General features: G+C 42.3%; 1 protein-coding gene across 3 annotated transcripts in view; it reads left to right on the plus strand.

Annotated features, from left to right (window-relative positions):
- Window positions 1–5453: 5453 nt before the first annotated feature.
- The window catches only part of LOC116513224 (polycystin-2-like), a 29980-nt gene continuing 17344 nt past the window's right edge, over window positions 5454–18089 (plus strand). For 2 of the 3 annotated variants that reach the window (XM_032224199.1, XM_032224200.1), the window contains exons 1-4: window positions 5456–6215; window positions 13595–13705; window positions 15329–15462; window positions 16122–16372. In XM_032224199.1, the coding sequence (XP_032080090.1) occupies window positions 5735–6215; window positions 13595–13705; window positions 15329–15462; window positions 16122–16372 (977 nt within the window). In that variant the 5' untranslated portion in view covers window positions 5456–5734. Of the gene's footprint in view, window positions 6216–13594; window positions 13706–15328; window positions 15463–16121; window positions 16373–18089 lie in introns of all 3 variants that reach the window. The other variant, XM_032224201.1, reaches the window with a different exon arrangement.

The following is an 18089-nucleotide window of genomic DNA, read 5'->3' on the forward strand; positions in this document are numbered from 1 at the left end:
AAAATAAGATTCTGTCTTATTTTGGGGAAAACGGGTATTCCTCTGGAGAAATAATGCTAGACAGAGTTTATTTATTTTTATTTATTAATTAAATTTCTTAAACTTTAAATTTTTGACTACATTTTTATTCAGTTAGAAAAAAAGGCATCTTAATATATAATGTATCTGACAGATCTTTGTTCTGTCAAAATAGGATACTTTATTTATTGGACTTTTATCTTGCCTTTATTACTTTATAAGTAATTCAAGGTAGCGAACATATATAACATTCCTTCCTCCTTCTATTTCCCCCTCCTATGAGGTGGGTTGAGTTAATTACCATATTTTTCAGAGTATAAGACTCATAAAAGAGGCTGAAAATCTGGGTGCGTCTTATACACTGAATATAGCATTTTTTGCCTCCCGAAACAGCGCCCCTTCACCAAAATGACCGTGCATAGCCTTTGGGAGGCTTTTGGATTGCTCCTGAGGGCTGGGGAGGGCAGAAAGGAGTGCAGAAATTGGCCATTTTTTGCTCAATTTTGCCCCCTCCCCCAACCCCCAGGAGCTGACTACAAGCCTCCTAAAAGCTATTCATGCCCTTTTTTGGGGGGGGGGGGGAAAACAGGCCCGTTTTCACAAAAAACAGGCCGTTTTTTGGAAGTCTGCAGAGTGCAAAAACTTTTTTTTTATTTGCCTCTTCAAAATCTTGGTGCGTCTTATACCCTGAAAAATACCGTAGCCAAAGTCACCCAGCTGGGTGTCATAATTAAGGCAGAACTAGAATTCACAGTCTCCTGATTGCTACATCACCTTCACCATTAAACCAAATGATCATACCTTAGAAAAAGAAAATACAGAACTGTTTGAATACCTCAAAAGGGTAAAAGAGAACAAATGTCCACCCCACCCCTTCCTATTTATTCTGCTGTAATTATCTATGATCAAGTCACACATACATATTTTCACGAACAAGGCAAGTAAAAGTAGAGTAAGCAATCTTGGAACACCCTTAAATCATAATGATTCCAACATCTAAAATCATGTGAAATTGAACAGATGTTAAACATTAAAATAGTTTTTCCTCACAGCAGCCACAAGGACTACCATTAAAACCAAATTAAATTCCCCAGCCTCAAAAATAATTTCACTGCCGAAATTAACTGATTACTTCTCTACTTAGCAATGTCCCTGCTTGCATTAAAAGAAAAAAATTCTGCCTTTGAAAAAGTAAAAGTTGTACTAGCTAGCTCGTTTTTTAAAAATAACTTAAAAATAAGAAGACATAAAATAGCAAATTGGAAGCATCACGTGTACCTTCTCCATTAAACATAAAGCAAGAAAATGTCATCTAATTCATTGTACTTTGACAGAAGCTAAATAGATGGATCACCAGATGGTCACTGGCTTAATGAGATTTCTAGAGAAACAGACAACTTTATGGAAAATGTTGCACAGTTTTTCTAAGAGCCAATGGAATTTTATCTTGCTGTTGTTGCAAAAAAATCAGGAAAAAACTATCCGAAAACATATTACATATGAAAGGATTAGATCCATTCAGTTTTTTTATATCCACTTTTTAACTGAAGTTTTCTATAAACTATGACTCTAATGGGAACTAGTTTACACTGACTATATACATGGAATCCTAAAACCAGGGGTGGGTTGCTGCTGGCATTACTGCCAATTTGGTGCGTGCACAATTTTGCGCACATGTGCAATTTTGCACACACACACACACTCCGCTTGTACATGTGCCTGACAAACACTCCACCCACATGCACATGTCTGTGCATGTACAAAATGTTTTTAAAATGGAAAAAAATTAATTTGTGCAATGAAAATTTTTCTGCGCATGCGCAGAACCGAAAAACAAGATGGCACTGGCGTAGGACAACTGGTTCAGGGGCGTAGCAGGTCTGAACCAATAGGAATCACCATTGCCTAACACTTTCATAATACAGATAAAAAAGGAGGGCAGATTTGTTCCTAAAATAACACAAATCCAAAGGTGGGTAGGGAAATGTTAATAAAAGTCCAGATGACCATTGCTATTATATAATGAAAGTTTCACCCCCTACTCAAGCAAGGCAGGACTTCAGTTGTGTGGTACCATTGTGACTTTTTTGACCTCCTTGCAGATGCCTCTGGAAGAGAAGGGCTTGAAACAAAAATTTCAGAAGCTTAACTTCATTTCGAATACTTTCGTGTATCATTTTGGAACTGGTTCCAAGAATTTTCATAGTCAAAATAGCTATAATTTCATTTTTACATGATACAAATGGGAAATAGAATTTACAACAAACTATTATTGAAACAAATCCTCAATTTCCTTTATTTAAAGACGAACCTATAGTGTGTCTTCAAAGCCTATTGACAATGCCTTTTTTTTTTTAACAGGACTCTGAGGCAATTATGTTACTGGAACCTTTGGAGCATATCTTTAATGATCCGCCTCAAGAAAATGAATTTCAGGAAGAAGAATAGGGAACCTGTATTCCTGCGTTCCCTCAGTGGTTGTCAGAATGACTCCAAACGTCATAATAAAATTTAAATTAGAGCATAAATCCACGGTGTCGTTGTTCTGGGTTACATCAATATTTATTTTCAACAGCTTGGAGCAGTGATGGCTAACCTTTTTGTTGTTGGGTGCCAAAAATGCGAGGCTGCACACGCGATAGCATTCATGCGTGCCGGCACCCATAATGCAAAGCGTGCGCACATACGCATGCATGCACAACCCCCACGCACCTCCAAGCTGAGCTTGGTATTTCCTCCAGGGGGCAGGGGGGGCGTTTTCACCCTCCCCAGGCTCTGGAGGCTTTCCTGAAGCCTGGGGAAGGCGAAAATGCCCCCCCCCCCCGGCCCTCCAGAAGCTGAAAATCAGCTGGCCAGTGTGCGCATGCACACTGGAGCTGATGGCTCACATGCCACAGGTGGCACACATGCCATAGGTTCACCATCATGGGTTTGGAGTAATGACCCTGATTTCAGATCATAAAGTCAAACTTAGCAGGTTTCTTAATAAGCAAACTCTTATTACTAGCAATCTTGTTTCCTATTGAAATGCCTCTCTCTCTCTTTTAACAACTCCTGTAGTGATTGATTTGATTTGATTATATTTATATGCTGCCCTTTTCCCCCGAAGGGGACTCAGGGCGGCTCACAATTCAAATCAGGGAAGGGGGGTACAGACAAAAAAATAAAAATAAAAAACGAAACATAACAATGCATAATTTAAAACACACAACAGTCATACCATTCGAGACGGGGGCAACAGCTCTTTAGCCACAGGCCTGTCGGAACAGCCAGGTTTTAAGGGCTTTGCGGAAGGCCTGGAGGGGGGTGAGGGTTCGAATCTCCACGGGGAGTTCGTTCCAGAGGGTCGGAGCAGCCACAGAGAAGGCTCTCCTCTGGGTAGCTGGCCGGCGGATGGAATTCGGAGGAGGCCTAATCTGTGGGATCTAATCGGTCTAGTGGAGGTGATTGGCAGCAGGCGGTCTCTCAAGTACCCAGGTCCAATACCATGAAGGGCTTTATAAGTGACGACTAGCGCCTTGAAGCGTATCCAAAGACCAATAGGCAGCCAGTGCAGCTCACGGAGGATAGGTGTTACATGGGTGAACCGAGGTGCACCCACGATCGCTCGCGCGGCTGCATTCTGGACAAGCTGAAGTCTCCGAATGCTCTTCAAGGGCTGCCCCATGTAGAGAACGTTGCAGTAGTCCAGTCTAGAGGACTTTATTTTACTGAGGGGGAAGGAAAAAGAAAGATTGATTAATTCATGGAGCACTAATATTTTACAAGAACATAGTTCAATCATTTTAATACAAGAAACAAAGGTATCAGATAGCAATGCCTCGTTATGTATTAATCACAAAATATATACATTCCAGCCAGTGGTGAGATTCAATTTTTTTTACTGCTGGTTCTGTGGCCGTGGCTTGGTGGGCGTGGCAGGGGAAGGATACTGTAAAATTCCATCCCCCCTTAATCAGCAGGGACTCGGGAGGCAGAGAATAGATTGGTGCAGGGCCAGTCAGAGGTGGGGATTTATGGAACTACTCAAAATTTCCGCCACCGGTTCTCCAGAACTGGTCAGAACCTGCTGAATACCACCTCTGATTCCAGCAGACTTTAGGTTAATAAAAACATCCCTGTGAGTAGGTTGGTATTCAGCACCAGTTTTATCTTTGATGGATGGATGGATAGGCAGGCAGGCAGGCAGGCAGAGACAGGCAGACAGATATAGATGGGACAGATGGAAAATAGTTTGATATAGATGATAGACAGACAGATGATAGATTGAGATAGATAGATAGATAGACAGATATAGATGGATAGATAGATAGATAGATAGATAGATAGATAGATAGATAGATAGATAGATAGATAGATATAGACAGACACACAGACAGATGGAACATAGATTATAGATAGCTATAGAGCCCTATAGATATAGATATAAAATCTTTCTTCCCAAGGTCTAATCAGGGCAACCCTGCTTAATATTTTGGAGCACAGACAAGATCAGGCAAACACTTTGTTACACAAAAGAATACAGGTAGTCCTCAATTTACTTTTTTTTTTTCAAGGACTGTTAAAAAGGCACTGGAAAAAGTGACTCATGACCGTGTTTCACACTTACGACCCTTGCAGCATTCCCCGTCACATGATCGAAATTCATATGCTTGGCAACCCACTCATATTTATGATGGTTGCAGTGTCCCGGGGTCAATGTGATCCCCTTTTGTGACCTTCTGACAAGCAAAATCAATGGGAAATCCCAGATTCACCTATCAACCATATGGTTTACTAACTTAACACATGCAATGATCCACTTAACAACTGTGGCAAGAAAGGTCGTAACACGAGGCAAAACTCACTGACCAAAATTGTTTCACTTAGCAACATAAATGTTGGGCTCAATTGTGGTCATAACTCAAGGACTATCTTGCACTGTATCCAGATCATCAGCTTCTCCCTGATAATCCACTGGACCTTCCAATGTTTCCATATTCCATATTAAATTCTGATTCAGAATTTAGGGCTGAATCCTCCCCCCCCCGCCCCTCAATCCATCTCTATCTCTCCCCCTCCCTCCTCTCCCACCCTCTCTCTCTTTCTTCTCTCCCACTCTTTCTCTCCCTCCTTCTCCCCACTCTCTCCCCCATTCCCTCCCTCCCCTCTCCCTTTTTCTCTTAATCTCCCTCCCTCTCCCCTTCTCTTCTCCCTCTTCCTCCCCCTTCCTCTCTCCTTATCTCCTTCCTTCTCCCTCCCCCGCTCTCCCTCCCTTTCTCCCTTCCTCTCCCTCCCTCTCTCCTTTCCCCCTCCCTCTCTCCCTCCCTCTTTCTCTCTCCCACTCTACTTCTCTCCCTCCCTCCCCTTCTCTCTTTTTCCCTCCCTCTCTCTTTCCCTCTTCCTCCCCCACTCTTTCTCTTTCTCCATCCCTCTCCTTCCCTCTCCCCCTTGCTCTCCCCTTAGAAATCACTCCAAGGAAACTCGGGGGGAGATTTTACTCCTGGGAAAATCGGCTCAGAGAACTCCCACTTCCCCCGCAAAGGAAGCCCGCTGAGTTCGGGAGCTTCTCTCCCCTTCGCCTGTCCGAGGAGGCCGTTGGCTCCGCCAGCCTGGCTGCCGAGGCTCTGTGGGCGGGGATGGAGAGAAAAGGGGGCGACGGCGCTCACTTCCCGCCCCGTTTCCTCGGAGGGGCTGCGGGGAAGCTTCGGAGGCGGCGGGGCTTGCAAAGGGGACAATGGCGGGCGCGGGGGGCGGCGGCGGGCGCGTTGGACTTTGTCCCCCGGGCGGCCTGGAGCAGCTGGAGCTGGGACAGCTGGGACCGCCTTCAGGCTCGCCTTCGCCGCCGCTTTCCTCTTGCTCGAGGCAGGCCTGGAGCCGGGACAACCCGGTCTTTGAGCCCGAAGAGGAAGACCCGCCTAGGGTGGCGACGGCGGTAGCCGGGCCGGTGCTGAGGATGGACGTGGAGTGGGGCCGGGGCGAAGCGGCCTCGCCGACACCCGACGCCGCGCAGGGAAGGCAGCGGCGGCGCAGGCGGAGGGGCGATGAGGAGGAAGAGGAGGAGGAGGAAGGCGGAGGGGAGCGGGGCCGTCCCTTCCCCGCCGCCGCAGGAGACGCCCTGCCCGCGCGCTTCGCTCCCGAAGAGGGCGACGGCGAGGCCGCGGGGCCCCCGCCGCACCGCATCGCCTGGCCCAAAGGGTTGGCGAGCCGACTGCGAGGTGAGTGAGCGCCCGCCTGGCTCAGCCTCGCCTCCCCGCCTTCCGCGGCTTGCTTTCCCCCTCCTGGAAGGAAGGGCAGCCCTTGGCGGATGCCTCTACCTGTCTCGCCACAGCCAACTCGCCCCGCCGGGACAATAGTTACTTAATATCGAAGAAATGGTAAAATAGACTCGTTAAAGAAAGGATGCAGAAGGAAGGGACAACATGAAGTGGGAATGACAAAAATAAAAATATTTCTACAATAGAATAGGGAAAGAATGAAATTAGGAAAGAATTACTAGAATAGAATAGAATAGAATAGAATAGAATAGAATAGAATAAGGAAAGAATTACTAAGAATAAAATAGGAGAAGAATGAAATTAGGAAAGAATTACTAAGAATAGGATAGAATAGGATAGAATATAAAAAGAATGAAATTAGGAAAGAATTACTAAGAATAGAATAGAAAAGAAAATAGAATAGGAAAAGAATGAAATTAGGAAAGAATTACTAGAATAGAATAGGGGAAAGAATGGAATTAGGAAAGAATTACTAAGAATAGAATAGAAAAGAATAGAATAGGAAAAGAATGAAACTAGAATAGAATAGAATTCTTTATTGGCCAAATGTGATTGGACACACAATTTGTTTTTGATGCAGATGCTCTCAGTGTGCATAAAAGAAAAGATACATCATCACAAATCATAAGGTACAACCCTTAATGATAGTCATAGGGTACAAATAAGCAATCAAATCATATTAGGAAACTATCAATCGTAAGGATACAAGCAACAAAGTTACAGTCTTAAGTGAGAGGAGATGGGTGATAGGAACGATGAGAAGATTAATACTAATAGTGATGCAGCCTTAGTAAATAGTTTGACAGTGTTGGGGGAATTATTTGTTTAGCAGAGTGGTGTCGTTTGGGGAAAAACTGTCCTTGTGTCTAGTTGTTCTGGTGTGTAGTGCCCTATAATGTGATTTGGAGGGTAGAAGTTGAAACAATTTATGTCCAGCATGTGAGAGGTCTGTAGATATTTTCACAGCCCTCTTTTTGACTCGCACAGTGTACAGGTCCTCAATGGAAGGCAGGTTGCTAGTAATTGTTTTTTCTGCAGTTCTAATTATCTTCTGAAGTCGCTGTCTGTCTTGTTGGGTTGCAGAACCAAACCAAACATTTATAGAGGTGCAGATGACAGACTCAATAATTCCTCTGTAGAATTATTTTAAAGAATCGAATAAACTTGCCTGTGGTAAGTTTTCACACAGCAAATTGGCCGTGACAAATTGTCCCATGTGGAGTTGGCTCTGGCAGAAAGCGAGTTGGCTATAGCAAAGTGGTGAGTTGTCCCATTCTGTCTACAAGTGGCTGTCAAGAGGACTGGGACCTGAAAGGGACAGAGTAAAGCTCAAAAAAAAAAAAGTAAAGCAGGATGGGAGACCATCAGGAGAGCCCAGGGTTGTAGATTAATTGGACTGAGAACTCCCCCCCCCAAAAAAAAGGTTCCAGAAGACAATAGCCAGCAACTTCCATAATGTTTACCAAAACAATTGTACTGGTTCAAAAGGCATTGAATTGTAGTTATAAAGAGTGATGGGTTACAGTGTATTTTCGGTACATGGTATTTTTTTTTTAATTTATTAACTCGCAGGTCAATCATTGTTGTCTGAATTTTATTCTTTTGGTGGGTGACTCAACTTTTTCCAAATTGATATCCTTCAGATGGGTTTGATGTTGACTTTAAATTGCAGTCTGTGCAGGGATGGACTTCAAAAATTTCAGTAATGGGTTCTCTGCCCGGTTTCTGGGTGGGTGTGGCTGTGGTGGGTGTGCCCTAGTCAGCGTCCTGCAGCAAGGCGGAGGGGGGGGTGTTTTTGCCTTTCCCAGGCTCCAGAGGCTTTCCTTGAGCCTCTGGGAGGGCGAAAACTGCTTCCCCCAGACTCTGGGAGCCGGAAATGGGCCCCGAACGTCCAGGAGGCACCTTTCCCCAATCCCCGAGCCTCTGTATCCAAAACAGGCTACATGGAGACTCATGGGAAGGGAGGGGAGGGGTGAAGCGTGGTGGGCATGGGTAGCCAGGGGTGGGATTTGGAGGTTCTCTGAATCGGCCATAATGTTAGCTACGGGTTCTCCCGAACCCGGGAGTCCCAGTAGCAGCCCACCCCTGAGTCTGTATTTGTTTTAATTGGAAAAAGGATAGTTGTGAATAAAAGTTTGGGGCTTCTTTTATAGATCCAAACCAGTGGTGGGTTTCAAAAAATTTTGGAACCTCTTCTGTAGGTGTGGCCTCCTTTCCGGGTCCACTGGTGGAACCTCTTCTAACCAGTTTGGTAGATTTGACGAACCGGTTCTACCGAACTGGTGCAAACTTGTAGGAACCCACCTCTGATCCAAACATAATGTTCCTACATGTTCTCATTTTGGACTTAAGACCATCTGGATAGTCTCATGACAAAATTTAGTATCTTTAGACAGTGGTAGGATTCAGCCAGTTCGCACCACTTTGGGAGAACCAGTTATCAAGTTTCTGAGCAGTTTGATGAAATGATTGTTGGAAGAAATCATTAGGGCAGAGAACCGGTTGTTAAATAGCCGTTGACTGGGTGAAATGGTCTATCATAAAACAAAACTTTTTCAACCAAAATACCATTAATGGGCTAGTGGACAGAACACATCCAAAATCTGGAACCCATGACTCCTGTGGAATTGAGATTTGGCAAATTTTATAAAGCACTGTATGACGTCAACATTGTTACCAAGCTTTTGTGATATAATACAAAATGTTATAAAACATTTCCTCTGGTCAACTGCTGATGTTCAACAATAACACATTTACAGAGTAATGTGGGTTACTTTCAAGGCGTAGTCATCTCTGAATATCTATTTGAATTTTTAAGAACAGGTAGTCCTTGATTTACACCAGTTCATTTAGAGACGTGGCTCACGACCATTTTTCACACTTATGACCGCTGCAACATTCTGGGGGTCACATGATCAGAATTCAGATGCTTGGTAACTGACTGATATTTGCAGTATCCTGGGATCATGTGGATCAGCTTTTGTGGCCTGACAAGCAAAGTCGATGAAGAAACCAGATTCATTTAACAACCATGTTGCTAACTTAACATCTGCAGTGGTTCAGTTAACCACTGTGGCAAGAAAGGTTGCAAAATGGGGCAAAATGCACATAATGTCTCACTTAGCAACATAAATTATGTACTCAATTGTCGTACGTTGAGGACCACCCATACCTTGGAAGTTCTGCCATTGTTGAAAGCACTGAGAAATCTGGTAAGGAAATATCTCTGAAACGGTCACCCAAGGAGTCACTGATTGTCTAGTTTTAACTATTACAATTAAAATATTCCTGAATACTAACCTTCCCTATCTATCTAAATTTAAAAGACATCAATGGAACCTAGCAGTTTTTATAAAAAAATTAAGTAGTATGTTTCGCGATGTTATTCCCAATCGCGGCACTGGGGCAGGCGTCGCCAGCACGGGACGCATCCGGCCCGCGGGCCACCAGTTTGACATCCCTGCTGTAGGCCCTGAGCAAGGCAAGCTGAGATGGTCTCCAGCTGTAGGAGCAAAAATGTTTTAAAATGTAAAGTCTTAAGGAAAAGCTTTAGGTTTTTGTAACTGTCCTAGAAAAATATGAAGCCTTTACTTTGGGCATCACACAAGATTCATAAACTGCTTTATTTTTTAAGCCTGTCTCAGACCTGTGCTTATTTTTTCCAGAAATAAAATACTTTTTTGCCAAGCGTTGCAAACTCCAATCCACTCGGAGTGTATTTCAAACTTTCTGTTGCTCGGCCAACCAGCCTTTGCTCATTTGTTCCAGTTCAGGATAACCATCTAGCTAGCTGCGAATTCCAGAAGAGTAGCCATATGAATCCGTAGAAATAAAAAAATACAAACGTAATTGCAGCTAATTTCAGTTTGTACTGTAAAGCGGGGTTTTTTTTGTATCCCACTCCTTTTCACGTAATATTTGTTTGCAACTTATTTATATGCAGGATGATTCACATAAGACAGAAAGTCTTGCTATAAGAAGCATATATTTTAAAAGTTAATTTAAAAAAAACCACAAGTGATAATTATTTGAGAAGGATGTTAGCAGCTAAAAAGAGCTAAACTATATTTGCAAACTTACTTATTGCATAATATAACTTAAGTTATACCCTTTTTCTTGCATTGCAATTCCTTTTGTGGATAGCTCATGCTGCTATTTTTAGCAACATGCCTTTGGTATGACGAAAGGAGCACATTTTGTACAACTACTGTTTTGATCTACAAAACTGATTTGATGCACTGCTTTTGGCAACATTTATCATTCAGATGTGGGAAGCCATGCTCCCCCTCCTAGAAGAATGAAATATTTTGATGAATACTTAAAAAGGCAGAATATTATATTTTCCTAAATGGGAAAGGGAGGAACATGTTTTTTTAGAGGCAGGAAGCAAACTCAGTCTTTCTTAATAGCATCACCCTCGGTATATATTTTGCACCAGTCTATTCAGAAATCAGCACTAGTCTCCCTGCCCTCCAAGCAGAAACTGAGGAGGCAGCTTTTAGAAATGCAGATTTGGTAATCCATTCAAGACAGGATATTTTGAAACAAGAGTGTATTGGTAGGATTTGAAGCAGCCCCCTTCTCAAGCGAAACACAAGCGAAAGTCATTAGTGTTGAGGACTCAGAAAGTCCTCGACTTTACGACCTAGCGGCTAGCAACTAGTCAAGTCATGCCCTGATTGGCTAAGGCGCGGCTTGGCTAAGCGCGGGCCGCTAGGGGCGCGCTTATTGGCTTTCCCTGCTTGACAGCTCCATATAAATACCTGTCAAGCAGGGAAGATGCTGAATCGCCTGTAAATAGTTCTGACCTGTTAATAAACACTTCTGCATTCCTCCAGTTCTGGCTCCTGCCTCGTCCTTCCCACCGATCCTCTAAAATTAGGCACAATAGGAATTGTCCATCTCTCTTTCAGAACACAAGGCCCTTCATTGCATAACTCCCAGAGCCATCCAAAGTCAACCAAATTAGTTCAAACACCTAGGATTTGCATTTCCTTTTTGCCTATAGAGCCAGCTATGACCCTTACATAACCCCTACATGACCACATAGGAATCTGGCAGCAGCCAATAGAATATTAAAGGACATGTTCTTGCACAGGAACAGGAAGCTCAAATACAAAGCCCAAAGAAGTTATAACCTCCCACACTCTCAACTCCATTTTGTCAGCTGCCCAGAATCACACATAGTTGTTGGTTCTGCTTCATCAATAAGCCATCTTTTCAATCAGCCTCCATGTTGTTTCCAGCTTCTTTCTCCCAGCTTGGAACTGAACCAGATGGATATTTTTTCCAACCCTTATTTTATAGTCCACTGTTATAGAGAAGGGATTGGTCTTCATTGTCGGTCTAATTCAAAAGTAATATGGTTTAGCATAGCTTGCTTTTTAAAATGTGGGAAATATGTAGAGTACTTTCATTTGCACTATGACTTGACACAGCTGTTCAGATAACTAAGAGAAATCTCTGAATTTTAAGATTAGAGATTGTCAATCTGATATTGCAATCCTTCACCATTAGCCAGAACTGGTAGAAATTGAGAGCAAATAAAATCTTCACTGTCCTATTTTTTCCCCAATTGTTCAAGTGGAAGGTAATGGGTACTAAGTAATCTGCAAACTTCTACAAAACTTTCTGTCAATTGATCTTTTGCAAGGATCCCTAATTCTCTGACAAGTGGGATACACGACAGCATGCAAATACGTTTTACAAGTTCCAATATGTAATTATGTACACATGTGTATATATGTACGCAGTAACAATTTCTTGCCTCCTTCATCCTGATATCATTTGAAAGAGGACTGCCATTTTAATCAGCTTTTTAATGAATTGATGGAGAAGAGCCAAACTTCTGTGGACTTTCAATCGTGTAGAATTTTATAGTTCTTTTTGTTGCTTTGCTGCTGTTACATACATTTTGAGCCTTCTGGTCTGGCTGGCTTTCGAAAGAGTCTAAGTAGCTCTTTTGGCCTATTTGGGATGTTTAAAACCTTTAAATCCTTTTTTGATGAATTCTTATGTTGTAAAAGAACCTTTGCAATAAACTGCATTTTTGGAGTAATGTTTTTTAAAACATCAATCTAGTAATGTTTGTAAATAGTGCATCAGCATTGCAATGTATTTATATGCTGTTGCCATTGGTATCACTGTTACTGTGTTGGACTTGAGAGAAAAGTTGTTAACTGCTAATAAGACAGAGATAAACCTACTTCCTTACCTAGAGTCATATGCTATTCCACTAAATTTTGTATATTTGTTTTTCAGATACTTTTTTGCCTACAAAAGCTATTTCCATATCTTCTAGTAAAAACTGCACAAGGTGCATTTTGCTGGCCAAGTTTTGCCATTCTCACTTGGTTATTCTTATCAGCAGTTACTGTTCTTCAGCTTGAACGATCTTGGTAGTACTTAGAACTGCAGTCAGTGGTGGTATTCAGGCGGTTTAGACTTCCCCAGCTCTATGCCACCCTATTTAGCCATAATTTCTAAGCTGCGCACATGCGTGCAAGCCATGCGTGAGGGCAAAGCACATGCATGGAAGGCCATACGCATGCGTGCAAGCTGCACATGCTCATGAAGCAAGTGTGTGCATGCTCACAGTTTTCGTGCGCGGCCAACCACTAGTAAAATTATGTGAAACCAGCCTCTGACTGCAGTGATGTAATATTGATGCAAATGATATCCAGACTTATAACCACATTTCAGCCCAAAAGTGCCATTGCTAAGCAAGACAGTTGTTACCTGAATTCTTCCCCAGTTTACAACCTTTCTTGCCACAGTTGTTAAGTGAATCCTGCAGTTTTTAAGTTAATAACATGGTTGTTAAACAAATCTGGCTTCCCCATTGATTTTGCTTGACAGAAGGTCGCACAAGGGGATCCCATGAACCTGGGATACTTCAACCATCATAAATATGAACCAGTTGCCAAGTGTCCGAATTTTGGTCACATGGCCACATGGATGTGGCTGCAATGATTGTAAATATGAAAAGTCATCATAAAGTCTTTTTTTTTAGTGCCGCTGTATCTTTAAACATTCACTAAACAAATGTTTGTAAGTTGAGGACTACCTGAAATCGGTTATCACGTGTTAGGTGGCAATCTTTCTTCTCTGTCTAGTTCTTTTCCTTGTTGTTCTGGTTAGCAGATATAACTTATTGAAATAATATAAAGTAAGTCTTGTATTAATATTGTAAGGCTGAAATAAATGTCCAAGCTTATACATCAGACTAAACAACAGCAAACCATGACTAGCTTATACAGATGCCTTTAATATATCAATACATCATGTTTCTTATGGATTCCTGGTTATTCTTTTTAAAGGTCTGTGGGGTACTCGGCTCATGGAAGAAACTACAACTCGAGAGAGATACTTGAAAAGTGTTTTGCGTGAGCTGATAACATATCTGATTTTTCTTGTGGTCCTATCAATCTGTAAGTAGTCGTTGCTGATATTTTAATGGTGAACAGATATTTAATATATAATGAAATAGAGTTCCGAAAGATTTCTTCATTCAAGGCCATAATTATTGCTAATCCAGTCAAATTTGATGTTCTGAAAACTGCTAATTCTTAGTGCTTAGATTTGGAAAAAGTGAAGGAACAGCCCATGGTGCCTCTTCCAGTGAAAATGGAGATTGAGGAGGACTGCAGGAGGCTGTCGCGGCTGAAAACGAGACACAGGGGCCACACAAGCTCCATTTTCACTGAGGGCTGCAGGAGGCCATCGCATCCAAAAACAGAGCTCTGGAGCCCGTTTTCTCTGGCAGAGTGCTCGGGCCACCACAGGAGCCTCCAACACGAGTGAATACAAGCTGGCCACACCAATCCTGGCCAGGCCCCCAGCCCCCCCCCCCCCCGGTCAAACACAACCCATATGTGGCCCTCAATGAAATTGAGTTTGACACCCCTGTCTTTCGTTTAACCAGAATAGTCAATTTCGCCATTTCTGCCAGCTCCACGCAATTCAAAAGCATGATGAGATACATGTATTGATGATCTTAAAAGAGCTATTCTCTCTTTAACTATGGGATTTTTTTTTTGTCCCTTTGAGTCAATAATGACTCCTGACAATTACATGTACAAATCCTTGGTAATGTTTTTTAAACTAATGTTCCATTTCATTCTTCCTAGGGTTGACAGGGAATAACTGATCCAAAATCCCCCAGCAAACCTGATGCCTAAGGCAGGGTTAGAACTCACAGTCTTTTGATGTCTAGCTTGGTGGTTTTAACAAGCAGAACAAACTGATTCTTAGAACATGTTTAGGGATACATAAAATATTGAAAGAGCTCTGCTTTTGTCTGCAATGCAGTCTCCTGCAGTGTTTTATTTCTGCTAGAGAATATAATTGGGCAGGCGATTAACCGAATGTAGCTACAGTTAAGTGCTTCAGTAAGTAACCAACCTTACTGCAGATGCTTTTCTGGATACCAAAACAAATAAATTAAAAAATCATGTATCTTTTTTATGTTTTTGCTTTTTTCCTTTTTCAAATATTGAATATAAACAAATAGGTTTAATATTAGAAACTAGTCCATGTCCTAATGATTGGATAAGAGGACTGCCTTCAATGTACATTTTCTTCAGAAACTTAATCTGGATAATTTCAGTTTCAATTCAATTTTATTACGTCATTTAGCCAGCAATTAAAACAAAGTAAAAGAAAGAAGAAAATAAACAACCGAGACACATATACATCAATCTGTCTTATCATTTTAGACAGCTACAAGTTTCCCATTTTCCTGTCTACTTTGAACACAAAATAAGAAGGATCTGATAAAAAGAATGCAAAAAAACCCCACCCTGTATTTTTCAACTGACATTGGGACAATTCATATATAATACGTGGAGGGAAACCTACTTCTCATCCATTTAGCATTAAACATAGACAATCTAGCACCTAGATTCATTCATCCTAAAGAGCTCCATGTGAGATAATTCTTGATAATATAGTAGAGAAGAAAATATTACTTTACACTTTCCTGTTATGGAGGAAGATGATGATTAATAAATTTATATCTGAAATACTTATTATTTCCAAATTCCTCTTTACAGTATCTTACGGAATGGTGAACTCTAACATTTACTACTACACAAGAGTAATGTCCCAGCTCTTTCTTGACACACCAGTATCAAAGATGGAGAAGACCAATTTCAGATCATTGTCCACAATGGGAGATTTCTGGAAGGTACTAGTTGAAATGTGATTTTTGAGATCTTTGAGCTATATGCACATTAATGTATTACCAAGAAAAAAACCCTTTTCTAAGTAGTTACACATAGATTTGCTTTGTGAACAGTTGTATGGATAGATATGACCTGATTCATGGTATAACAAAAAACGGTTCAACTTCTATTGTGCACAATAGTAGCGAAAAGAATTTAGGTAAACAGTTAGGGATCATCTATGTTTTAATTTTAATAAATGTTTAATGTTTTTTTAATATTGCTATATTATGAACAGGAGAAATTAATTGCTAGTATATTAAATAGCTAAATAGTCTTTTCAGTTAACACTATCATATGATTTGACATAAGCAGAGCATCAGAGAGAGAGAGGGGGGGGAGAGAGAGAGAGAGAGAGGGAGAGATATTGATTGATTTTCATTCTCCATAAATATATATGATAAAAGTGATATGTAATTATTAAACGGCCAAGTGGCAAGGAATGGTAAATGAGGAGACAGTGATCCTCAAGGCAATTTATAAGCTTTACAATGAATTTAAAACAATCCCTTTTTAAAATATATTTTTTGTTAATGGCGGGCATTCAGTAGAGTCCAGCAAGTCATATCGGAGTCACTGCATTGCTGATCCTCAGTCGAAAACATTTTGCTTAATCTTTCAGTTCACTGAGGGCCCGTTGTTGGATGGACTGTACTGGGAGATGTGGTACAATAATAAAACAGTAGCAGAAAACAGAAGTTTCATCTACCACGAGAATCTGCTTTTAGGAGTGCCTCGTATCCGGCAGCTGAAAGTGAGGAATGCCTCATGTTCCATACCTGAAGATTTAAAAGATGAAATAAAAGACTGTTATGATGTTTATTCGGTGACTAATGAGGACACTGCTCCATTTGGGCTCCGGAATGGCACAGCGTATGTATTTCTTTACATTCATACAGACCAGGCTTGGGTAACTATGGCGACTGTACAGCCTGTGGACTTCAATCCCCAGAATTCCTGAGCTAGCCATGCCCTCGTATACATATATGTTTTCATCTCTTTTAAGTAACAAGGCTAGAGTCGTCGTTGCAACAGTAACGGTTTCTAACAGATTTATTGTAACAGGTCTAGCTACAGAGAGGATTCAGAACGCGCACAGCTCCTGACCAACTGACAGCTCTTTATATACCTGAGCTGTCAGTTGGCCAGCCAATGGGTGATCGGCTGTTCTCCCGCCAGCCGGCGGGTGCGCTGCAGCCAATCAGGTAACGGCTGCTCCGGCCCCGCCCGTCAGCTGGCACGGGAGGACGCAACAATCTCATATATATTTAACCAGAATTTAAAGATTCTAAAGTAGGGGTGTCAAGCTCGATTTCATTGAGGGACACATCAGTGTTGTGTTTGACTTGTGGGGGGGGCAGAGTGGGTGTGGCCAGCTCAACGTGACTCGTGTCGGGGGCGCCTGTGGTGGCCTGAGTGCTCTGCCAGTGAAAGCTGGCTCCTGAGCTCCATTTTTGGCTGCTACGGCCCTGCAATCCTTTGCCAGCAAAAACGGAGCTCGAGAGCCCATTTTTACTGGCAGAGTCACTGCAGGCTGGTCCTTTGCTTTTTGCTGTGTCCTTTGCACCGCCCGCCCCCCCGCCAGACTGGATATGGGCCCGGGGCCTTGAAGTTGACACCCCTGTTCTAAGGCCTTTAAACAACACAGTTCCATAAAACCAGATAACAACTTCATTTATTTTTGTTAGCGTATTTATTCATTCATTCTTTTCTTCTTCTTAAATTCTAGAGCCCAAAGCTTACCAGGTGAGCCAGCTATGCAACTTTTATTGATCAAGAGTTAGTCATGCTTTTAAATAAGATAGAAGAGGTGTAGAGTACATTATTGGCCCTTAGGTTACCCATACTATAGGTATGCTTTACCAATAGGATAGTACTCCATTTTTGAGAGCCTCTAGCGAAGATTCTCTGCAGTTTGGAGAACCCCCAAATCCCACTCCTGCTGGCCCCACCCACCCCACCCCTCCCAGGAGTCCCCACGCGGCCCATTTTGGATGCAGGTAAATGCAGAGCATGTGTGGAGGCTCGGAGCAGGTGAAAAATGGGCCTACCAGAAGTTCAGGAAGTCCGGAAATGGGCCCTTTTCTAGCCTCTAGAGGGCCTCTGGTGCCCGGGGGGGGCAGTTTTTGCCCTCCCGGAGGCTCAAGGAAAACCTCTAGAGCCCAGGGAGGGCGAAAATGCCCCCCCCACCTCGGGCCGTGGTGCAGGAGGCCGATTAGGCCATACCCATCCAGCCACCGGCCAGAGAACTCCTTGCTAAAAAATTTTTGAAACCCACCCCTGTGTAATGGAGTTACAGTTCCAGTACTGTATTTTTCGGAGTATAAAATGCACCGGATTATAAGACGCATAAAGGTTTTGAAGAGGCAATTTAAAAAAAAAAAAACTTGTTGCGCTCTGCAAACCTCCCCAAAACGCCCACTTTTCATGAAAAAAGGGCATGAATAGCCTTCAGGAGGCTTGTAGAGTGCTCTTGGGGGGTGGGCAAAAATGAGCAAACAGGCCCATTTTTTATGAAAAAAAATGGCATGGATAGCCTTTAGGAGGTTTATAGAGTGCTCCTGGGGGCTGGGGGAGGGCAAAATTGAGC

Source organism: Thamnophis elegans, chromosome 9 (genome assembly GCF_009769535.1).
Source record: "Thamnophis elegans isolate rThaEle1 chromosome 9, rThaEle1.pri, whole genome shotgun sequence".
Lineage (NCBI taxonomy): Eukaryota > Metazoa > Chordata > Lepidosauria > Squamata > Colubridae > Thamnophis > Thamnophis elegans.